General features: G+C 35.9%; 1 protein-coding gene across 3 annotated transcripts in view; it reads left to right on the plus strand.

Annotated features, from left to right (window-relative positions):
* NOX4 (NADPH oxidase 4) overlaps nucleotides 1–25,527 on the plus strand; it is a 143,539-nt gene that overhangs the window by 97,763 nt on the left and 20,249 nt on the right. For all 3 annotated transcript variants that reach the window (XM_059929414.1, XM_059929413.1, XM_059929415.1), the window contains one exon: nucleotides 7,558–7,639. In XM_059929414.1, the coding sequence (XP_059785397.1) occupies nucleotides 7,558–7,639 (82 nt within the window). The remainder of the gene's footprint in view (nucleotides 1–7,557; nucleotides 7,640–25,527) is intronic.

Below are 25,527 nucleotides of genomic sequence, written 5' to 3' on the forward strand. Positions count from 1 at the left end.
ATAAATGTTTCCCATGCCATGCAAATAAGTCTTTCTGTTGTGAAAAGTTATGGCTGGTAATACCTCTCTTCCTGGTAAGGCCCGTTATCTAAATTCTTTTAGGTAGTTAAGCGGGAGGTAAGAAGCTCTTCTTGCATCTGTTGGGCCTTGATTGTCTTCAGCTTGGAATAATCCACATGCCCAAAGTGGCACATTCTGGGGCAGCCTGCCCTGAGCCCCATCATGGCTGTAATTGCATTGCAGTTCTTTTGTTGTCCTGGCATTTCCTTGTGATAAACAGGGCTGCCCTTGAGAATTGCAATTTGTTTTGTTCATAGTGTGTGACAAATAATAGGTACTTAATGGAAGTTTGTTGAGTGAGTGAATAAATGAATAAAGGATGCTTTAACTGATTATATAGAAGACAGCAAAAATGCTAGCAAAATTATTCATTTCATCTAACATCATGGATAAGAAGGACTTCTCTTTGGTTTCTTTCACTTTTTTATAAAACCTCTCTGCCTCTTTTGCTTTTTATTACCGATGTATCCAGGCAAAGTTGGTGGTTCTATTCTTCTGGACTGTTAGAGTACACGTTTATCACTTATTTATTTGCAGTGTACATCTCTTTTGATAACACATATGTCTTCCTTACTAGACTTTTAGTTTATTGAGGACCTAACTTGGTGCCTTAGTTTTAGTACATGATCATAAATGTTTGCTGAAAAAAATATTTTCAAATATGCAAATTTTGTTTGTATATTTAAGTAGTACTTCCTAAATATTATGGGAAATATTAATTTGTACCTTCTCTTTTAAGCAGCATGTGTGTATGTGTGTGTGCATGCATGCTGTTTCTGCATCAGTGTTATGTCTTCCTCAGGAGGTAGAGGAGTGGATAGTGTTACAAAAGCTGTATTGTAGGGAATGTAAATGACAAGTACCCTTGAAGGCGTGTGTGTGTGTGTGTGATAGTATACACATCTATCTTTTTAAAAATGATACTCTTACATAAGTTCTCTTTAAAATACAAAGATACAGATAAAATAAAAGTTAATGCCTTTTAAACTTCCATCTCAAATCCTTAACCATATTTATTCTCAACTCTTTGGTATATATGCTTATAGACTTCTTAGATATATTGTAGATGAAGTTTTCCAATACCTTAGAGAGATTGGAAAGCTGAAGAGAACTTATTATATATGATGGCTATCAACCCCTTAACTAAATGCCCATGAACGATGCTTTCACTACAGATTTGAGAAGTACATTGGTGATAGGCATTCTAGAATCCTTGAAAAGCTCTATGGTGACAGTTTGCAGGCTGAGAATGACAAATGAGAGAGGCTATCATTGGGCTTCTTGAACTCAGTGGAGATGATGAGGTCCCTGAGAGGCAGGGGTTATGGGGCAGCACTTAACTGATAAAGTCAAGCTGGGTGTGGTTACCATTATGGGCAGCATGTCCAGAGCAGTGATCAGAATGGATTGACCTGTTGAGATCTTTGGTGTTGACTGACCATGGTGTCCTTAGGACTCAAGTAGATGGACAGCCTAGTAAAGTCTTACTTGATTTGTACAAATGAAAAGAAAACTCAAGGATTGGCAAACAGAGGCATAACTGGAATCATCTCAGTAGAGAGTCACAGCCCTTCATCCAATTCCTAGATCTGAGTCAGTTCATAGATTGTGAACTCCTTTAATAAAGGGATGGTTAAGTCCCTTTGAGAAAAAACCCTTCTACATGTCAAAAATTAAACTATTAAATGATCCTCTTACCCTGTAGCCATTTGGCAGGGTGCTTGGAGCCATTTGGCGGGGTGACTGTGCGTGGGTGAAAGAAATATTCAACTTTGGGGGAACTAAACATTGACTCTAAGGTGACACCATTTTCTTAGGAACCAAAACCTTACTACAGTAGACCAGTAAGGTCTTATAGGAAGTTAATAGTTTTGGCTTTAGTCTGTATCACCATAGGCCCAGTGGGTCTTTGGATCCACCTTAATTCCAGAATGCATGAATTGAATAAATACACTTAGCCACTGTCAGAATCCCCTTATCAATATAATCTCCTTTTTTTCTCCTCTTTTGTATTTTTTTTTTTCATAATTTACTCTTGGTGTTTTGTACTTCTAGGTAAAAAGGAACATTTCTCATGTCTTATTGTTAGTCCTAAATTTACCTCTTCATCCATGCCATTGTTTCTTCTTTAACTCCAATAGGTAGACCCCATTCTTTTGTATTTGTATAAAAGTTGTCAAAGTGTATGTGTTTGAAGAGCTCGCCTCCAGTCCCTACCTCACTAACCAGAACATGGACTTGACCAGCTTCCTTTCTTCTGTATAATTTCCTTTCCAAAGAAAAGGATGTCTTTGGGAACTATTGATATTATTGGGTTTTTGTGATACAGTAAATGGAGTGGGTAGAAAATGACTAGAGAAGTGAGAGAGAAGAATTTTCATTGGAAGGGATTAAGTTTCATTTTTTAAAAAAAGAGCAAGAAGAAGAAAGAACAGGAAGTTGAGTACAGAAAGGAAAGTTAGGAGAGAAAAAGAAAAATGAAACAAGTACCTGTTCTTCCTAACATGAAAATACAAGTTAGAGACCCTTGGGGGATAAACTCTGCCTTGCAGTAGAGAATGTTGAGATAGACAATCAGTGGAAGGAGGGTAAGAGAGTTTAAGATGTTTGTGGACACTTCGAATATAATCTCTTCTCACTCCAACTCACCTTCCCATGTATTAATGGTCAGTTTTTGAGCAGTTCTATAAAATTAGAATACCTTTATTATCTTTTGATGAATAGCTTGGCACTATGCACAAAGACCAAGCCACCTGGATCCCACTTATTGTCAAGTTACTTTTTTTTCATGACATTGATCACCTACTGCACCTTCTACATATTTATGTGTTAAATTATCATCATTGGACCAGTCTTTTCATAAAATAATGAATAACTTTTGAAGTAGATGCTGATTCATTATCAACAGATTTGAGTGTTTTCATGTGTTCAGTGAAATTGTTATGGCTTCCAGGATGGATGGCAAGATACAAACACTTTGTTCAAGTTGCATGTTCATCACCAACTTTCTTGAAAAAGACAAATAAATTTAATATTTACTTTTATTTTTAATTTTTTTAAATGTTTATTTATTTATAAATTATTTTATTTACTTATTTTGGCTGCACCGGGTCTTAGTTGCGGCATGCAGGATCTTTAGTTGCGGCATGTGGACTTCTTAGTTGCGGCATGCGGACTTCTTAGTCGCAGCATGCAAACTCTTAGTTACGAGCTCTAAGTACAAAGTGGAGGTCTGTCAAGCCCACCTGTTGCAGGTTGGGTTCACCAGAAACTGATTCTGAGAATAATTTGTGAATATAAAATGCTTATTAGGGATCAACACCTGTGAAGGGAAGAGGAAGGCAGTGAAATTGGGTAGAGGAAGAACTTGAACCACCATGTAGTCTCTATGAAGCCTCAGCCAAAGTGGCAGGAAGTTTTGGAGGAAATTTTGCCCATCAGAGTTGCCTGTGTACAGCTAAACTACCCCTGCCTTGTTCAGTCACTGGATTTGAGCTGCTCTGGGAAAGGCATTTCCCCTGCACCTAACGCAGACTCTGAAGTAACTGACAGCTGGAGGCTACCTGCTGACTGTGCTTTTTGCTTTTTTTCTTCATTATTATTATAGTGGTAGAGAGAAGACTTTATTTTTTCTCATTCCAAGAATATATATGCATACTGTTTGTTGTTGCTATGCAAATTTTTATTGCTTTTGTTACATTCTGCATGTTGGGGAGGATTGCAGATTGCCTATTTTCCACTAAAGGGAAAATAAAGAATTTGAGTCACAGTAAATGTACAAAAAAGTTTGTTAAAATTGGAAAGAGTATTTTAGTTTTCTCATCTTTGTTTTCAAATAAATAAGTATATTGTCTCACAGTTGGTTGTCCAGGGAACCCAAATTAATGTAATTGTGTGCAGCATGTCATCCAGGTCTGGTTGCCTGAGAATCCTTTTGTTCACTGAATGAGAGAAAGAAACAGTGGGTGAAAGGCTACAAAAGCTTGTGTTAATTAAGATATATCCCCTACTGGTAGAAAATTATGGTCAGACATTATCACATCATTAGTCAACTCATCAAAATATCACTTTGCAGAAAATCCTCTGGTTCTTTTCAGTGGCTTTAATGAAATTGTTCTAAGAAGCCCTGTGAAAGGACTGAGCTCTAGTTTTTGGATAACTGCCATTTTCTTAAGAAACAGACTTTGGGCCTACTGAGAAAGCAGATCAGCTGGTGTGACATTTTACTCTAAGAAAAGAAGCATTATTTTAGAATTTTTGCTATTTAACAAGGAAACGTCAATTTATTTTGGTCTTTTCCTTAGCATCAGATAAAGAATGAGATGCTAATTAAATAGCTGAAATTTAGGAGACTAAAGAAGGATTAATGTAAGCATTTGAAACAATTTTTCATTCACTTGGACTTTTCTAAAGATAATTTTTATCATTTATTTTTATTCACATAAAGAAAAAAAAGCAATCATTATACTTTTATGGGAAAAAGTTAATTATTCTCATTTAGGAATTTATAAATATGGTATAAAAATAGAAAATTTTAAAAGGACAGTTTTAAGGTACTGTGTATATTTTCTGTTTGTGTATATGTGAACTTTTTTTTTTTTTGACAGTCGTACTAGCTACTCAAGAGTCTTCATGTTCACTTGGTATTCCTTGAATTTATGATGCTCAGATTAAAGGATGCTCGAGATGTAGGAATACTAATTATAGATTTCATAGTTTGGGTAGCTTAATAAATGATCTCTTATATGCTACTTTTGCTGTGTGTGTAGGGGGTGGTTTTTTGTTTGTTTTTTAGTCTTATCAGTATAATGTCATCTCCAGAGATTTTCTTCCAGATTTACAATCAAGTGAGTTTTATGATTATATAAGCAAGGATAATCTATAGCTGTATTATATTATGGTTATTTTTATTAATAATTCTGGTTTTCCTTTGCATTTAAATCAGTTTGGGAAACATTCAGTAAAACTTGAACTGATATTAATTTTCAGCGCCCAAGGATATATCATATTGAATATAGCTGTTTGATTGAACAGTTCTTTACTTGATGTGTAAAGTTCATATTTGCTGTTGGGTTTTGGTTTTATTTTTTCAAGACCCATTTTAGGAAAGGCATAAATGGGGGGCAAAAGAAGGAAAAAGAGAAACACTGCAAATCACTCATTTAATGGGATGCTACATAAATTGGCAAGTAGACTGAAAAGCATGGGTCATGTCGTCAGAAAAATTGACTAGTCATTCATTGAAATAATCATTAATTTTGTTGATGAAAAATAGCAGCATATCAGTTAATAATAGAATTTAATTTTAAAAAATATGAAAAATTAAAGAGTAATTGTGCCTAAAGGAGAAAAAAATAAAGTATGCTTTCTTGGATTTGTAGACTGTAGGATACAGCCACCTCTGTTTGAATTTTCTTAGTTCCTCTCCAAGCGTATTGTAAGAACTGTCAGAGTGGTGAAAACAAAATGCAGAGTAGAGGTCAGCTAAACATCTGATTCGATCTATTTTAATAAATATGAGGATAAAATCCACATCCCGCTTCTCAGCCATACTTGGTAACCCCTGTACTCACAAATGTTTAACGTCTGGCTATTCAGTAGCCTGGAAAGGGTGAGTCATCATCAAGTGTAGATTTTCAGTATTTTGTGGAAATTGCTCACCATCTGCTAGTGATGGATTTACTGCAGTGCAGCGTTTCAGCTTTGTACTCTGTTCTCAGCCTGATGGTGTGACTCTGTCAAGGCTGGAGTACAGGTCCCCTGGCTTTTTATGGTTGATCGATGACCAGTGGGGCTCTTCTAAAAGGCATTAAGGTTAACCTTGGCAAGCAGTTTTCTGTATCCAGTAAAAATGGAAGTCGGAAATAGTCTTTCAACAAATATTTATCTAACACCTTAATATGTATCAGATAGTGTTCTGCATCCTGGTGCCACAATACCCATCTACTAGGAGGAGGGGGAGGGGTGGATAGACAAATGTATATAACAGTAAAAATGTAATATGATAGATTCTATGAGAGCGTAGCACAGAGTGTACTAGGAGTACCCAGCAGGGCCATCTATTCCAGATTTGGCAGGAAGAAAGAAAGAAGGAGGAGGGATCAAGGAAGCCTTCCCTAGGGATGACTCTAGAGATAGTGACTATCTAATCCTAGAAATGTGGGATCAGTATTAAAGTGATAGATTACTCTATCAGTGCAGATAGCTTTTCGTTTTAACTATTTCTAAGGTAGAACTGAGGATTCTTCCTTTCTCCACACTCCTTTTTTTCCTTCTCTTCTTTTCCGTTTCCTGTCTCACTTCTTCCCTCCCTGTCTCTTTCTCTTCCTCTTTCTTTTCCTCCCTTTCTCCCTCTTTCTTTCATTATGAATTCATGAGTATAGAATTGTATTAATCAAATTCTTGGTTCATGACCCACTGTCATCATTGGACAATTTCTGGCTCTCATTCATTCATTCATAAACTGATTTATGATGCTATAATGAATACATATGACTTTATTAACAATTTCTTTCACCTGCCTTTTTGCTTTTCTCCTATTTCATCCCCTCACTCCTTCTAAAAGATAACCATTGTCCTGAATTGTTTATATCATCCCTTTTTTTACTGGTTTTCTTTGTTTCATATATAACATACCCAAATAACACATTGCTTAGTTTTTAACTCAACAAAAAATAATATTCTTGTATATGTAATCTGCTGGTATTTTTTTCACTCAACATCATACTAATATGATTCACTGTGTTTTTATTTGTAACTGAATTCATTGTTTCACTTCAACGAATATTCTATTGTGTGAATATACCACAAATTATCCATTCTCCTGTTTCTAGGCAATTGAGTTGTTTCCATTTATGTTGTTCTGACCAGTGCTGCTATGACTATTCTTTTTCTTGCTGCCTGAGACATATTTGAAAGTTTCTGCAGAGTATATACCTAGGGAAGGAAATATTGGCTCATAGGGTATGCAAAAGTTAAACTTAAAAGATAATACTGAATTGTTTTCCAAAGCTATTGCACCAACTTGCATTTCCACCAGAATTACATAAGAGCTTATGTTGATACAATCCTAACACTTGGTCTTGTGAGATTAATTTCTGTCAATTGAATGCCACATAATGTGAATGCTATCTTATGGTGTGTGGTTTTAATTCTCATTTCCCAGGTTACTAATGAGTTTGTGCATCTCTTGGTATATTTATTGGCCATATATGTTTCCTCTAACCTTTCAATTATAAGATTTTAGTATTAGTTTATACTAATGAATACTTGCTATTTTTATATATGCAGTTGTTATGATATCTTAATTAGAAAAATATGCATAGTCATTAAAGTGAAATAAAAACCTATTTTGGTAGTACATAAAATGGTGGGTAAATTTCTAATACAAGATATGCAGTCAAAATAGTTAAGAAATTAAAAGAATAGGAAATAATTCTATTTTGAAATTATTTTATGACTTTTTTCATAGCCTGTTGTTTATTTTTCTTTTGACAGAACGATTTCGAGATTTACTACTTCCTCCATCTAGTCAAGACTCCGAGATTCTGCCCTTCATTCAATCTAGAAATTATCCCAAGTAAGCAATAGGAGTTCCCTAGGTATTGTGAAGGGAATGGGCGTAGTGATGGGCAAGCTTTGGGAGGGCAAAGAAAAAAATGTTTCCTTTTCAGGATTTCTGAAAAGGCCTGAAAAACCTAACCTAACTAACTAGAGCATCTCCTGCACTATAATGTCTCAGGCTCTTCACAGCTAATCCCTCATCTGGTTTCCTGTTTTCTATCCTTTAAATGTAAGGATTTGTTTATATATGTATATATATATTTTTTTTAAACATCTTTATTGGAGTATAATTGCTTTAAAATGGTGTGTTAGTTTCTGCTGTATAAGAAAGTGAATCACTTATATATATACATATATCCCCATATCTCTTCCCTCTTGTTTCTCCCTCCCTCCCACCCTCCCTATCCCACCCCTCTAGGTGGTCACAAAGCACTGAGCTGATCTCCCTGTGCTATGCGGCTGCTTCCCACTAGCTATCTATTTTACATTTGCTAGTGTATATATGTCCATGCCACTCTCTCACTTTGTCCTAGCTTACCCTTCCCCCTACCCATATCCTCAAGTCCATTCTCTAGTAGGTCTGCGTCTTTATTCCCGTCTTGCCACTAGGTTCTTCATGACCTTTTTTTTTTTTTTAGATTCCATGTATATGTGTTAGCATACGGTATTTGTTTTTCTCTTTCTGACTTACTTCACTCTGTATGACAGACTCTAACTCCATCCACCTCACTACAAATACCTCCATTTCGTTTCTTTTTATGGCTGAGTAATATTCCATTGTATATATGTGCCACATCTTCTTTATCCATTCATCTGTTGATGGACACTTAGGTTGCTTCCATGTCCTGGCTATTGTAAATAGAGCTGCAATGAACATTGTGGTACATGACTCTTTTTGAATTATAGGTTTCTCAGGGTATATGCCCAGTAGTGGGATTGCTGGGTCGTATGGTTGTTCTATTTTTAGTTTTTTAAGGAACCTCCATACTGTTCTCCATAGTGGCTGTATCAATTTACATTCCCATCAACAGTGCAAGAGGGTTCCCTTTTCTCCACACCCTCTCCAGCACTTATTGTTTGTAGGTTTTTTGGTGATGGCCATTCTGACTGGTGTGAGATGATATCTCATTGTAGTTTTGATTTGCATTTCTCTAATGATTAATGATGTTGAGCATTCTTTCATGTGTCTGTTGGCAATCTGTATATCTTCTTTGGAGAAATGTCTATTTAGGTCTTCTGCCCATTTTTGGATTGGGTTGTTTGTTTTTTTGATATTGAGCTGCTTGTAAATTCTGGAGATTAATCCTTTGTCAGTTGCTTCATTTGCAAATATTTTCTCCCATTCTGAGGGTTGTCTTTTGGTCTTGTTTATGATTTCCTTTGCTGTGCAAAAGCTTTTACGTTTCATTAGGTCCCATTTGTTTATTTTTGTTTTTATTTCCATTTCTCTAGGAGGTGGGTCAAAAAGGATCTTGCTGTGATTTATGTCATAGAGTGTTCTGCCTATGTTAATAAGTGGTTTTCAAAATAACCACATGCTAGATATGATTTCAGGAATTTATTCTTCTTTAGCATCTTGATAACTCTTTCTTAAATGGGATAGACTTTTTCTTAGATGCCACAAGTGTATGAATTGATTGAAGCAGTGTGCCTCATCTTCCCAGAGAATAAGGAAATACCAGGCTTTTATTAGGTATTCTCTTCCCTAAAAGCTGATGTATGCTGGTATCTTGATCCTTCCTGTGGAAGCTTGGAGTACCCTCTACTTTTTGAGTAATCTGACTCTCTTTACTAGCTAGTATGCAACAGGCTAAAGAATGAATAAACTGTTATCTGAAATAGAAAAAACGGTCACCAAATTAAAGAATTAGAGCTTGGCTTACACATATTTAACCAAAACTCATCATGATGCTAAATGATTCATTCTTTGCTCAGTTTGGCAGTTTATTCAAGTATTTACTGAACTTCACCTGAGTTAGTTTTTCCCTGATTACATAGCTATGATAATATTTACTTAATTCTGGTCACAAAATAAATATATAATCTGAATTATCTGTTCATTGTTTCAGATATTAATCCAGGTTTAATCTCTAGCAATAATCTTCCAATCTCCTCCCAGTACTCACAGGGACATACATGTGCCTGGACAAGCCTTGCATGGGTACATTACTCATGTTCATGTTGGCAGGGAGCATGGAGGTGCCTGAAGAGACCCATGCATGTCTATCAGTATATTTGCCCACAGCTGCTATTTGCAGGGGCCAGTGATACTTGCTTTTCTGCCTCTTAGGCTTACTGTCTGACTGACACCATTGTTTAAAGGAGATTTACAATGGTTTCTCAGCTGGTAATCTGTCTGCAGTCTAAGTTTCCTTAGCTGTATCATTTTACAAGTATCCTTCTTGTTCTTAGATTTCTTTTCTGATAGTGATGTGATCCATTCTAATATTTAACAGACATCATGTGACAATCCTTTGTCAGTGTCTAACCCTTGGAGTAGATATACTTTTTGACATCTGCAGATTAAAGAAATAAAAATCATCCATTGATGCCACACACACCGTATTACGGCAGTTAAGTGTGCAGACTCTGAAGCAGATTGCCTTCCCTGCTGACTTGGTGACCTGGGTGACCTAACCCTCTGTGCCTCAGTTCCACCTGTGTGAAAGGAGGAAGATAATAATACTTACCACTCAAGCATGATGCAAAGATTAAATGAAGTAATAAAAAAATATTTTGAACTGAGCTTGACACATAGTAAATACTGCATTTTAGCTGCAGATGTTACTTATTGCTATTTATTTAAAATTGCATCTAGAATTAACTAGATTTGCATGTTTCCAAACACCGTAGGAAATAGGTTGTTCATTTATCTTGCAGGATAGCTTTTATGCCAAGATACTTTCGTCAACCCACCCTTATTAATATTTAGGGAAGTACTATTTATTCAATATTTCTAAATTACTGCGAGATGCTGATGTGAGGCACTGCTTAGGTGACCACTTAACATCTTTATGAGCTTCAGTTTTCTGAACTATCAAATGAAAATATGCTAATTAAAGGTTTCTGGGGCTGAAAATATTTACATAAAATTCTGGATTAAATACAATTAGTTTATTTAAGTTACAGAATATTAAGCATTTTCATCTTCCCATAGCTGATTTAATGTCTAGTTTGGCAGAATTTTAGGAGATGCTGGGGGACAGAGAAAGGATAATATAATTCTGTTTGTGCTGTGCCTAGGCAGTGTTGAGTTGGTCCAGGGAAGGGCATAGGAGCAAAAACTCTGTGTGTGTAAACAATGCCCACTTAAAGAATGTTGCGGTAGAAGAGAAAGTTGTGGTAAGGGCCAATTAGTAAATACAAGTGGGCAGGGAATCTGTGTGTCTAGACCTAATTTAAACTAATTTTGTATTATTCATGGTTTTTAATACTCTCATTTTTTCTCTCATTTATATTCACTCTCAGATATACTCTCATTTATTCATTATTGAAGATAACTAAAAGTCAAGGAATTTGTAATTTTGTGACGCACAAAGATTTCTAGAAAGCTGAAAGTTTAATCAAACCGTTAGTATTTGTTGCTTTTATTCACAATGCAGTATACCTATTTATATTAAGATTTTTTTTTTAGTAATTGTTTGAGAGTTTAATTTATTTGTATCTCGTTAAAATTTCAGCAGCCAGATCTGCTTTATAGTAAATGACATTATGTTTTTATATTAATAAACATAGAATTGGCTGCTGAATTCTACCAGATAAGTTTTTGGCACTTACAGATATAACCATATTATTTTTTTTTTAACATCTTTATTGGAGTATAATTGCTTTACAATGTTGTGTTAGTTTCTGCTGTATAACAAAGTGAATCAGCTATATGTATACATATATCCCCATATCCCCTCCCTCTTGCGTCTCCCTCCCACTCTCCCTATCCCACCCCTCTAGGTGGTCACAAACCACCGAGCTGATCTCCCTGTGCTATGCGGCTGCTTCCCACTAGCTATCTATTTTACATTTGATAGTGTATATATGTCAGTGCTACTCTCTCACTTCGTCCCAGCTTACCGTTTCCACTCCCCGTGTCCTCAAGTCCATTCTCTACCTCTGCGTCTTTATTCCTGTCCTGCCTCTGGGTTCATCAGAACCTTTTTTTTTTTTTTTTTGGATTCCATATATATGTGTTAGTATACGGTATTTGTTTTTCTCTTTCTGACTTACTTCACTCTGTATGACAGACTCTAGTTCCATCCACCTTACTACAAATAACTCAATTTCGTTTCTTTTTATGGCTGAGTAGTATTCCATTGTATATATGTGCCACATCTTCTTTATCCATTCATCCGATGATGGACACTTAGGTTGCTTCCATGTCCTGGCTATTGTAAACAGAGCTGCAGTGAACATTGTGGTACATGTCTCTTTTTGAATTATGGTTTTCTCAGGGTATATGCCCAGTAGTTGGATTGCTGGGTCACATGGTTGTTCTATTTTTAGTTTTTTAAGGAACCTCCATACTGTTCTCCATAGTGGCTGTATCAATTTACATTCGCACTACATTAAGATTATTCTGATTCTTTTACTGACTCATTGAATATAGACTCCATTTGTGAGAAATACATTTTAAGAGCTAAAATATGTGTTAAGAAGTGACTTATTTGCCCTATATTACGTGGTGTTACAGAGTGATATTTACAGAGGATAATGTAGCTGACCTTCTTTAAGTGAGACTCACTCTACACTGGTTAATATAGGCTGATGAATGGACTGTGGTAATTTGGATTGGGGGTGGGTTCTCTAGTGAGCATAGTGTCCCTATAATCTTGAGCATCTTATCGAGACACCTAACAGATAATGAAACACGGAAAAGGGTGTCTTTTATTTAGGGAAAATATTCATGAAGAGAACTGACTAGTTCTTGAAATGTGTGTGTACGTGTGTTTTTTAAGGGAAAGCCATTTTTTAAAAAATGTTACCTGCGATGGTGCTGGGGAACATTGTTCTAAAATATAATAATGCTCATTAGTCACATTCTTACATTCCTGAATTCAAAGTTGACCCATTGCCAAAACCGGGCACATCCATTCTCATCAGAATGTCATAGAAGACGCTGCACCATGAAAATTCGCAGAGCAGGAATAGATGTGTCAGAAATAGACAGATGAGTGAAAAGCAGGAAATGAATGCATACTTAATACAAAGTAAATATTGATTCATAGGTTAGAGGAAAGAAATGGAGATAATGAGCTTAAGTTTTGTTGCTCATTTCTTAGCTGTCATCATCGTTATTAACTGTGAAGGCTTTAGGTTTATAATGTATTTAGAATAGAGGGTAGCTATAAATATTCTTATCCTTGTAAATGCAGCTTCGGGATTTAAAATGGTTGAAGACATTTGGCATAATTTTACTCACAAATGACTTGCAACCATGTTGGCAATTAGGCCAGCAAAACATATTCCAATGGCTCTGAAAGTTTAATCATAATACGTATAAAAATATTGTGGAAAACAGGAATAAAATGTCACGTATCTCTATTTGGTTCTCATAAAGATCAAATTCTCTGGAATGCTTAATGTCAGAACTGTTTAGAGAGGGGAATACTATTTATGACAAAATTCAGAGCTCTTTCTTTTTGGCTTGGTTTGCTACCAGAGGACAACCTTGATTATTTGGACAATAAAAGCAATGTCTCAACTCAATGTCATTTCCAATGGGCTGTTTAAAAATGGCTTAAAACAGTGATATTGAGTAATATACTTAAATTGCAGAGCCTCAGATGACCTTTCCAGATGTCATCTATTCTCCAAATTGTCTTCCTTTCTCTTCCCAAAGAAAGTTTTGAGTTCCTCTTCTTCCAGAGACCCTCCCTCCCACTTCAGTAATTTTTGTTCAATTTGCACATTTGTAATATATTTGTTACCTGAGCGAAGTTATTCTCACTCATAATAAAAAATAGCAATATTTAACACTTTTTACATGCCAAGATTGTGTTACGTGCTTTATATGCATTATTTCATTTAATCTTTAGCATCCCCTATGAGTTAGGTAGGACCATCTTCCCAATTTTACAGATTTTACAGATTAAGGGACTAAAATTTAAAGGGGTTAAGTGACTTATCCAAAGTCACATGGCAGAGCTGGGTCTCAAACCCAGGTCTGTTTGGCCTCCAGATTATACCTAATTGTGCTATACTGCCTCTCATTTATTCATCTGTCCATTTTTCCATTCTTCAAATATTTATTGAAAAACTACATGCACCAGAAGCAGTCATAATTACTGAAAATACAAAAATGATTAGGACATAGTATATGGCTTTGAGGGACCTAGAGTCCCATGGGGGAAAAGTAGAATCAAAGTTTAATGGAGAAATTAATTATAACAATATGATAAGTCTTATAAATTATAGAGAAGTACTAAATTCAGTGGGAGAAGAGAAGATAAAGTGCCTTCCTGTCTAGGCAATTCATGTAAAGTTTAATTTTCCCTTTGGGGAAAATCTTGACAAGTGCTATGGAACCAGATGAAGAGGCTTTTTATAGATGGAACAAAGAGCATAACAGCATATGGAACCGTGAAAGTGGGTGGTTCATTGAGAGATCGTGTTTCATATTCAGGGGAGAAGTGATAAAGGATCAATTCTGTCATAATAGTAATAGGGAAAAGCAGATAGATGTCTGAGAATGTTAGGAGGCACAGTCAGCAGAATGGGATGATTATTGGGCAAAAAGAAGAGGGGGGAGAGGATGAAAGGGTGACGGGAGGGAAGGGAAGAGGAAGGACTTCAAGGAAGGAATTCAAGCAGTTTCACTTGTATCACATGCTGGCTTACTGTCCCCATGACTGAGGACAAGTGGGAGGTCTTTCTGAGCATGATTTTTTTTCCCCCTCTTTCAAATACAATATTAGCACTACAGGAAAAACTCCCTGTTTCTCCTTTACTCTCACATACCATACTTCTAACACCAGGTACGTGGGAGTTTTTCCCGCACCAGCCAATTCTTTGATACCAGATGGGTGTCTGGCAATTCAATTCAATTCTGACACTCACCAGAGTTAGTTGCAGACCCTACAGGTTAAGGGTTCAGTCCCATATGATTGCTCACTCCCACTTAAGATGCCAATCACAAGTAGTAGGCTCCCAAGTTACTTACAGCTTCTGCCCAAATTAGCTACAAGTCAGGGTTCCCATGACCCTCTTCTTGGATTCTGTCCTTCGCTCACAGAACTCAGGGAAACACGTAGGGATTTATTATACAATAAAGGATATGAAAAAGCATACAGATGAACAGCCAGATGAAGAGATACATGAGGTGAAGTCTGGAAGGGTCCCAAGTGCAGGAGATTCTGTCCCCGTAGAGTTGGCGTGCACCACTCCCTTGGCATGTAGATGTGTTCATCAACCTGGGAGCTCTCTAAACCCCTTTTTATGGAGGCTTCGTCACAGAGGCATGGTCAGTTATTAACTTCATTTCCAGCTACTCTCCCCTCTCCAGAGAATAGGGAGGTGGAGCTGAAACTTCCAAGCTTCTAATCATGGCCTGGCATTTCTGGTGACCAGCTGCATCCTGGAGCCCACCAAGAATTGTCTCATCAGAGCAAGAGACATTCCTAGAATCAGGAAATTCCAAGAATATAGGAACTCTGTGTCAGATGCGCCTATCATGGAGGAAATTACAAAGGTCTTAGGAGCTCTGTGTCAGGAATAAGAGTCAAAGACTAAATACTAGAATAAAAGATTTTCCTAGTACCCGTATGCACAAGAGTTTAGGAGCTCTGTGTCAGGAACTAGGGATGGGTGGGTAGATAGACAGATAAGTACCTTCCCTCTAATGTTGCTTTGAGGAACACACAGTGCCTGGCATAATTCTACCTCGTAAAGCTTTGTGATTGTTAAATAAAATGATGTAAAGTACCTGAGCTTTTGCAAATGTGAATTCTCATTAGTATCCCAATTCCCAGCTCTATTCTATCTTTTCCCAAAGCTATGCCTCACCTCAGGGCAGGGTGGTGAGGTTCTACCCCATGGTCTGCTTTAGTGTCTTCATTCCAGTCTAGATCCTGCCAGAATGGATATGTTCTGCCCAACAATGATGGCTCTGGGTAATGGGATCTGATTGCAGAGTGATTAATCAGGAAGGGACTCTTTCTACTGTGGGCCCGCCTATGATGGATGCACAGCTGTTCTAGTAGTTTCCACAATCACAGCTAGTCATAACATTCTTCATAATGTACATAATATTAAAGGATTACTGTCTCTCATTTTCTCATCCCTAAACTTAGGTTTTCTTTTATTTAGTAGATGATATTCCAACACCTGGCTGGCAGGAGATCTAAAAAAATGGATATTTTTAGGATTCTTAATTCTTGAATATTTTCCAATCTAGGCAAGCATAATGTCAAAATTAAGCTGATCTATCCATAGATAGTAGGTCCCAGCCCCTGGGCTGGGATTCACAAGTAAAAACCCTGCCATCAGGACTGCAAAAGCAAGGTGGACCACCAAAAAGAAAAACACTGAACAATTCTACAAAAACTGAGGCACTGCTGAAATTGTGAAGATTCTGCTCAGACATATAAGTCAAAGAACTCTGTTAGTGCAAGACTAATGGACAAGGAATAAGGATGCGTCAGTGCCGAGTGAGAGAATAACTGGTTCTGGACTCAAATAAGAACTGGTTCAAGGATGGGGCCAAGATGAACCTGTAGCTGGGAGGTCAGGCAGCTGAAATCTTAGAACAAGTTGACGAAGTAAACACTTTCTAGGAGATTAAGTTAAGCATATTGGATTCTCCATCTACTGCCTCTGAGAGCTATTTACCTTCTTTGTTCTGCCTTATCTTGCATTGTCAGCTGTCATATATCTTCTCAGACATCAGCTGTTTTTAGTTTTTTTAATTTTTTATTTGTCTTTGACTCAGAAATTGTCTATCAGTTGAGAGAGAAAGTGGCCTGAAGTTCTTCCTTTGTTAAAAATCTTAAAATCCTATCTTAACATCCTTGGATAGAAACAACCTCCTTTTTGCATATATAGCTCCTCAACAATATTCTCAGCTCTAGAAGAGTGAGATATTATCAAAGTTAAGCCATGATTTTAGAAACAGTTTATGAGCCTATAGTAAAAATGAATATTAAAAAAGCAGTTAAAAATTAATCAATTCATAATGGTTATGGTAGTATAATTTTGATAATATACTTGTTTTATGGGAACTTCTTGCCAAAGAAGTTTTCTCTTTGCAACCCCTAAATTAATTAACGGTTTCTGTTGGAAAATCTTGATTAAATGATTCAGAACTCCAAGAAACAGACATCAATCAAAGCAGTTTTTCGAACAATGTTGCTTTTATTTATGCATGAGATTGTATTATGTATTAATCACTCACTCGTTAATTACGGAGATTTCTTAGCCCTCTACTGGTGAAGTTTTCTTCCTTAAGTTGTTCCTAAAGTCTAAGCAGTGTGGACCACTACCCACCACCTCCCACCAAGTCTTAACTTAAATGTTAAGGGCCTGCCTGGGTCACCATATTTAAAATCCCCACCTGCACCAGCTCACTCTCTATCCTCCTTACCTGCTCTTCTAGCACCGTCAATGCCACATGGGATATTGTTAGAAACACAAGTTCTCAGACTTTACCCCAGACTTACTGACCCAGAAAATCTGGGGGTGGAGGCCAGCACTCTGTGTTTAGCAAGCCCTCCAAACAATTCTGATGCACACTAACATTTGAGGACCATTAGAGAAAGATAGAAAGATTTCAAAGACTTTCTCAGGCTTTTTAACTCCCTCCCACTCCTTGTTGTTTTTACTGATATGATGACTTCCTGGGAATGGAATAGTCTAAAACTGCAACTATCCTTTCCAGGGAAACAGTTAATCACATTCACCTTTTTCCCAGAAACAACTGTTATATGAAGGATGGCTCTGAACCCTTCCATCCTGCAAAGCAGGAATTTCCAGGAGTTCCTTGACACAATGTGCCCTTTTCATATTTTGTTTTGCCTTTATGTATTATCCCTAACCAAAATAATTTCTAATTGACTGTAATCATTAATATGTGATCATTAAGAAGATGAGCTTTGGAGTCAGTCTTACAAGAAATTTAGTAACGCTTCTTAATAGAAACGTGGCCTTGAGGAAATTACTTAACATTTTGAGTTTTGGTTCCCACCCCAGTAAAAGCGAGATTATACCTTCCTGTAAAGGTTGTTGTGTGGATTAGGAGTGAAGGTGTATATAGAACATTTAGGTAGGTCCTGGGTTAAATTAAATGTTCAATGAGGAGTATCTATTATTATGATACCTTATTTTAGGTTTTGGGAGGTAAGGGTCTCAGATAGTTTTTAATTTTTTTTTTAAATTAGAATCATTTTTAAAGTAAAAGTTAATCAGGTGAAGATAACAAAGGCAAATAATTTTCCAGAAATGTACATTTGCACCAGCATTAAATGTATGTAAATTATAACTCTTTATTATTAATAATAAAATCTAATATTTATCACACACTTACTATATCCAGGCACCATGTTAAAATATTTTATCAAATATTTGCATTCAGCTACATAAAACAGAAACATAGCTAAAAGTGATGAGGGCTTGTTTTTCTCATGTGACAAGAAGTACCGAGGTAAATGGTGGCTTATATTAATTCAGGGTCAGCATATTACATCTGAGGTGTCTGCAACTCCCCTTTCCTTCTCTCGACTGCAAGATGCCTCTTTCAGCTTCAGCCATCGTATTCTCTTTCCAGACAGAAGAAAGAAGAGCAGAGGGCATAACAGGTGCAGGCAAGCTGAGTCAGCGTCCTCCTGTTCAAGGAGCTGCTCAGAACCCCAACCCCAAACGTCTTACATCTTATTACCCTAAAGTGGGTCTTATGTCTTTGTAAGAAAGGGTGGGAAATATAGTCATTTTTTTTTTCTTAAGTGGATACATTACTGTAACGCCACCACCAATTGGGAATAAGGGAGAGAAAACAGATAAAGGGTAGACAACCAGTGGTCTTTACCTTGCCTGAATTATCTCATTTAATCCTTACAATAACTAGTGAGGTGTGTATTATTTACATCACCTTCTGTTTACAAAGAGTGTAATTGAGGTACAAAGTGATAGGTAACTTGCTCAAGGTTACACAGCTACTAGCTGGTGAAGCCATGATTTAAACTCGATTTAGAGCCTACATTCTAATTTACTATATTACTATATAGTAAACACATAGTTTTATTCATCTTCCTTAAATTTTCTTTAATAACTCTTTTAAGTTGCAATTTTCCCTCCTACTTGGATTTTAAAAGGCTATTTTTTGCTGTTAAAATCTCTGTACTGAAAGTAATTGCTGTGAAAGTTTTGAGAACAGAAAATTTTACCCTACTGTGAGCATCCTCCCCTCTAGTGAACGAGGTTGCAAGCGTATTGTCTCTAAATTAAAGGCAAATGAACGTGTTGAACATATTTTATTCTTTCAGTACTTCTTTCAACCAAAATTTTTTAGTGCCTATTGTACGCCAGCAACTGGAGATAACGACTGAGCTAAACTATTTTAACAGTGTCCTGGTTTTCCTGGGTTTTTGAGTTAGTAGTAAAACCCAAGGAGGAAATCTGGTGATTCCTAGACAATAGGGCTAGCTGTATTTATAAAATATGTTTTATTTTTATGGCATTTTATTGTTTTCAAAGCACTTTCATGTGTAGTATTTTGTTTGTTTTACCCATTTATTCTATGAGTTTATCTTACTTATATAATTTACCTCTTGTTTATTAATAGCCTCTAATCAATCAAAGAGTAAGCCTAGAAGCTAGAATGATAGAAACTTATAACAGTAGAGTGATTATTTCTTTCTGTCTGAAAAATGTTGCACCTGGTAAGTTGTGTCACAGCTGAAATCCAGCATTTTGGGGTTCTGTTATTCCAGAATCACCTAGGGAGGAGAAAAATGATGGCAGAGGAAGGTGAGACAAAACATTAAAATCCATATACTCACAAAATATGATAATATTACACTTAATTCCCAAAGGCTGTCTAACTTTATAGGTTGAGATTTTGTTGATGGTATTTCTGAACTCTTACTTTCTTGGATTATATTTTTAAATATAGTTCTGTGTCATTGTTTTGGTTTTGATTTCAGAGTCTACAGTTATATATATGTATATATATATATGTATATGACATTACTTGCCTGTCTTCCTTTTCAACCACTTTTTTTTTTTCTGTTGGTATTTAGTGATCATTTTTCTACAATAGTTATTCTCTGTCTACTGGTAATGCTGATATGAATTATGTGTGATTTTATTTGCATTCCTTATTGATTGTACAATTTTGGGGAAGATTCACATTCAGGTAGCAGACATTACCCTCCAGATCTTGAAATAACTAAATCATCGCTTTCTATAAAGTCTCGAAGAAGATAATATTCACAGAATACAAAAGAAAAATAGAGGGGAAAATCTCACTTTATTATCAACATTAACGGAATTCTCTGGAAAGACGCGTTAGAGAAGTGCTTCTCAGGCTTTAATGTGTTTACAAACCACCCAGAGGCCTTATTAAAACACAGATTCTGATTCAGTAAGTCTGAGGTTGGATCTAAAATTCTGTCTTCTAACAAGTTCTCATATAAAATTAATGCTATTGGTCCAAGAACCACACTTTGGATGGAAACATACCACATATTAGTCAAAGCCTAATGGAAGGCTTTTCATTCCTTTCAAGGTCAAATTTTATCACATCTGTAACCAGGGAAGAGAGGAGTGTTCAGCATGCTGAACAGAAAAGAAGAGAGTAGAATAAAGAAGTCTCTCGCCTCATGGTCACCCATCTTTGATAACAAAGGAAAATCTGAAAGCACACCCCACCGAGCTGAATTACCAATGATTAGTAACATCATATCTGTAACAATGTTTTTTCCTTAAAGTCTATTTTATCTGAACTAAGTGTTGACTACAAATATTTTGCTTTCGAATAAATTTTCCTCCTATATTTTTATTCTTTAACTTTCAACTTTTTTGTACCCTATTTTTTATCTGAGTCTCTTGAAAAAAACCCATGACTCAATTTTATTGTCTTATTTTAGTCTGACAGTCTTTCCCGTTGAGCTGAAGATGTTAGTTCATTTACGTTGAATTACATTCTACAGAATTATTTTGTGCTCATTATTTGTCCCACGTTTTCTGTTTCTTCCCCTACCCTCTCTTTTTTTTTTTTTTTTTTGGTCTGTGAAGACAAGATGCATAATAATGACATTTTACTTCTATTTCTTAATTGAATTGAGCTCTCTACACTAATGGAAAAGAAATGACAAAACAAAACATAGCATAAATAAATCTGAGGTTTAAGAGTTTATTCACACTAAAATTAGCCAGCAACTAAGCCAGCGAGCTATACACCTTGCTTTCAGCGGGAGGATAAGTTGCCGTGTGGGAAAAAGAAGAAAACTAGGAAAGGGATGGAATGATTTGTTTGAGAAAAAGAAATTGTAAAATATTTGCACCTAAATGCAGATAAGTGGACAGAAAATAAAAAGATTCGGTTATCATCTTAATAAATAACATTCCAGAGTAAATACAATTTAAAAAATAGCACTCTTTGTTGGAAAGGCTGATGTAGTATAAAAGTCTAAACTCAAAGTGTTTATTTTAACTGAATATACTCCCTCTAAAAGTAGTGTGGCTTGCAGCTGGGTTTAAATATATGTTGGAATGGGGTGTGAAATTTGGCTAGGTGTTTTACTTGAAGATTCACTAGGGGTTGGTCAGCTTATAATTCGTGTTTCCAGTTAACTACCTAGTGTGTGCACAGTTTGAAGAGCTTGGTAGCTTTTCTTTTATATTATTTGAACTAGTTTTTGCATAGTAATAAACATTTCAAGTCACATATTAGCAGATCAAGCCTAAGTTAGCCAGCACAATAAAAAAAAACAAAATCAAAGGGCAAAAACAAATTCTCCTTAACTTTCTATAGGAATTAATTCCAATAGTGGAGATCCACCTATATGTTTATGTATGTGTATGTGTGTATTTAAGAGTGAAAAATAAACATAACATAGCATACTAGATGCTCAATAATAATCTTACTAGTATAGAAAGCCTAAAAATCTAAGCACACAAACATTAGTAATTTTAATACATGTTTGATATGGTAGGAGATAAAAATAATTGCTTGGGGTCGTAACCCATAAGGAATGTCCTACCTAGATGAATAAGTGAAGTGAGTGCTAAAGCTTCTACTTGCTCCTAACATCATATGTATTTACCCCCAAAAGTTAGAGCTGGTTTTAACAGGCCATATGTGTAGTGGACAAGAGATAAGTCCTGGGCTCTGAGGAGGGTTGGAGAGCAGATCAGAGACCCCTGCAGATGGCCCAGTGGATAAACTAGAGATTAAATAGTCGGCTCGGCAGAAGGAGGTGGTAGAGATAATTGACTTATTTTGTCCTTGGTTCTGAGGGGAATTAGAAAAGAAATCTCCCCTGATATTTAATAAGCACAAGCTCCCTCTCACTTGAGTTGAAACAGTGAATTCACAATATGTATATAGCCCACTAAACACAGAGACAAAAATTTAGTTTAAAGTGATTCCAGATTCATGGCGCCCTTTTGTGGCCTGGAAGAGGAAAATGAAAATGCTCTTTTGGAGGGACACGTTTTAATCCTCAAAGTATTCCTATACATGAGGCATCAAAGAGCTCGTATTTTTAAAAAAATGAAACAAATCACATGTTAGTAAAATTGTATATTTAAAAAGTATAAAACAAATATTTAATATGTCAAAAGAAATAAAAGAGAGTATTAAAATAATGATTAAGAGACAAAGGACAATCAAATTTCTCAAAACACTTTTGAAAAAGAGCCAATAGACCTTCTAGAAGTGAGAGATACAATATCATAAACTTGAGCAGTTTATCACAGCCATGGAGAGAATAATGAATTGTCAAGTAGAACTGAAATAATTATCCAGAATGCAACACACAGAGACAAAGGTATGGAAAATATGAAAGAAAGGTTGAGGTATGGTGGATGGAGTGAGAAGTTCATGCATTCCTTTACATTAGAGGTTCAAAAGAAGAAAAAGAAAGAGTGAAGGAGATGTAATATTTGAAGAAATAATAGCTCAAATTCAGGGATCTCAATGAATCTCAAGCAACATAATAAAAATAAATTCACCCTAGGAAAAATCATAATTTACTTACAGAAAGGTAAAAGCAGAGACCAACACTTAACATAAAAGTAGTCCAAAAAAGGGGGGGGGGGAGGGGAAGAAACAAAAAGTTGGACAAACAGTACAGGTGATATTGTGGTACGTAATTCAACATCATTGAACTAAATTCTACAGTTCAAAGGAAAATGCTGTCAGACTGGAATAAGAAAATGAAATAGGACAATAAGCTGTTTTCAAGAGATTTGCTCAGAACATAAAGACAGGCTGAGAAGTTAAAGAAGGTGAAGAATACAGCAGAGAAATTCTAACCAAAGAAATCTTGTTTCAGATAAAATAGACTTTAAGGTAAAAATATTTTCAGACATAAAGAGTTAATATTCAGTGAAAAAAGGGTTCAATTCATTATTTCTCTGGTTGAAAGGATTAGAATGAACTCCTTTTTTAAGAAGACAGTTTTGATTTGTTTGGCTTCATAAGTAGAAATGGAGTTCATTCTGGTGGTCAATATAAACCACTTCTCAGATGTGTGACCTTGAGGAAATATTTAAATTTCTAGAACCTCAGCTTCCTAACTGAGGAAGTAGAATAATACCACTTAACTCTTGTTTAATAATTACAAATAATTCAGCTAAAGCATGTAGCACTGTGCCAGTCACATAGCTCTATTGATGTCAGAATAGTCAAGGAAAAAGCTGTTGGTTTTACATTGTAGTATCTCTACATAAACAGAAAGATTAGGCCTATAAATTTATTTTGGTTAGAAAAATAACCCTTGGGCTGTCTAATTTAGTTCAAAGATAGCTATTCTCTTATAAAAACCTCACTACCCCAGAGGCTTGTTATATTCTGAAATTTCATTAAAAGTAACATTTCCTTTGACATCAACCGAGATAGAATATGTGGAGGAATGTCCATTTTTGCCAAACACAGGATTGATCTGAGATCAAATCAGAACTTTATAGAGATGTGTTTTGTAATCTTTAAAACACTATGAAGTTGTTCAGTTTTATTATCCACTTAATGCCAACTAAGAAAAAATATTTATTTTTTTTACCTTTATATACTGTTCTTTTAAATTAAATTGCTAGGTTTTTAAAATTTTTTAGTTTATTTTTATTTTAATTTTAATTTTTTTATTTTTATTTTTTATTTATTTATTTTTGGTTGTGTTGGGTCTTCATTGCTGTGCACAGGCTTTTCTCTGGTTGCAGCGAGCAGGGGCTACTCTTCGTTGTGGTGCGCGGGCTTCTCATTGTGGTGGCTTCTCTTGTTGCGGAGCACGGGCTCTAGGCGTGCGGGCTTCAGTAGTTGTGGCTCACGGGCTCTAGAGCGCAGGCTCAGTAGTTGTGGTGCACGGGCTTAGTTGCTCCGGATCTTCCCGGACCAGGGCTCGAACCCATGTCTCCTGCATTGGCTGGCAGATTCTTAACCACTGCGCCACCAGGGAAGCCCTGGACAGTTACTATTTTTTAAGAAAGTTTTTTTTTGTAATAGGAAAAAAGCTTTAAAATGGCAGTGTTTTATATATATGGGTCTTTTTTTTAACATAAAGATATCTGGAACTAGGCAGTCCATAGAGGGTATGGCAATTTTATAGTCATCAAAGATAAGTGTTTAGACCATCAAGTCAACATTTCAGGCACCAGAAAGGAGGAAAGAAGGGGACAAGGATAGAGATGCAACTTTCAACTGAGACAGCTTCCTTCAAGGAGCCTTCCAGTTTTCCTAACTACACTTCCATTTATATCACATTAGGCAGAACATAGTCACACAACCGAAATAGATGCAAGACAGTCTGGGAAATGTCGTATTTTGGCTGGGCACTTTGCTTCCCTAAATAACGTTAATGTTTTGTTACTAAGCAAGAATGAGACCTAAATGTCCATCGACAGATGAATGGATAAAGAAGATGTAGTATATATATACAATGGAATATTACTCAGCCATGAATAATGGCTCAGAATGAAATAATGCCATTTATAACAATATGGGTGGACCTAGAGATTATCATACTAAGTGAAGTAAGCCAGACAAAGACAAATATCATATGATGCTGCTTATATGTGGAATCTAAGAAAATGATACAAATGAACTTATTTACAAAACAGAAATAGACTCACAGACATAGAAAACAAACTTATGGTTACCAAAGGGGAAGGGGGGAAGGGATAAATTAGGAGCTTAGTATTAACATATACACACTACTATATATAAAGTAGGTAACCAACAAGGACTTACTGTATAACCCAGGGAACTATACTCAATATTTTGTAATAACCTATAAGGGAAAATAATCTGAAAAAGAATAGATACATGTATATGTATAACTGAATCACTGGAAACTAACACAACATTGTAAATCAACTATACTTCAATCAAAAAAAAAAGCAAGAAAGAATGGGAGGATGAATACTGAGTGAACGATTTTCAAGTTTCATTGTAGTTAAGAAGGATTTCACACACATACACACACATACACACATACATTTGAATATACAATCACAAGTAGAGTAATCAGAGATTCCTTTGAGATTGTGCTCTGGCTATTTCTATACTAATAAACCTAACCAGGGCAAGAAGAGGAACAGGCTTAGTTTCTTTTCTGTTCACATGGTAAAGGTTTCAGGAAATATTTCTGCTGCTGTCTTTACCATGGAGAATAATATTATTGAATTTAGACACAATAAAACAAGATATTTTAATTTAGTCCAATATAGTAATAAAATAGATCAAAGCTTTAACTAGTCCTT

Source organism: Balaenoptera ricei, chromosome 8 (genome assembly GCF_028023285.1).
Source record: "Balaenoptera ricei isolate mBalRic1 chromosome 8, mBalRic1.hap2, whole genome shotgun sequence".
In the NCBI taxonomy this organism is placed as follows: Eukaryota; Metazoa; Chordata; class Mammalia; order Artiodactyla; family Balaenopteridae; genus Balaenoptera; species Balaenoptera ricei.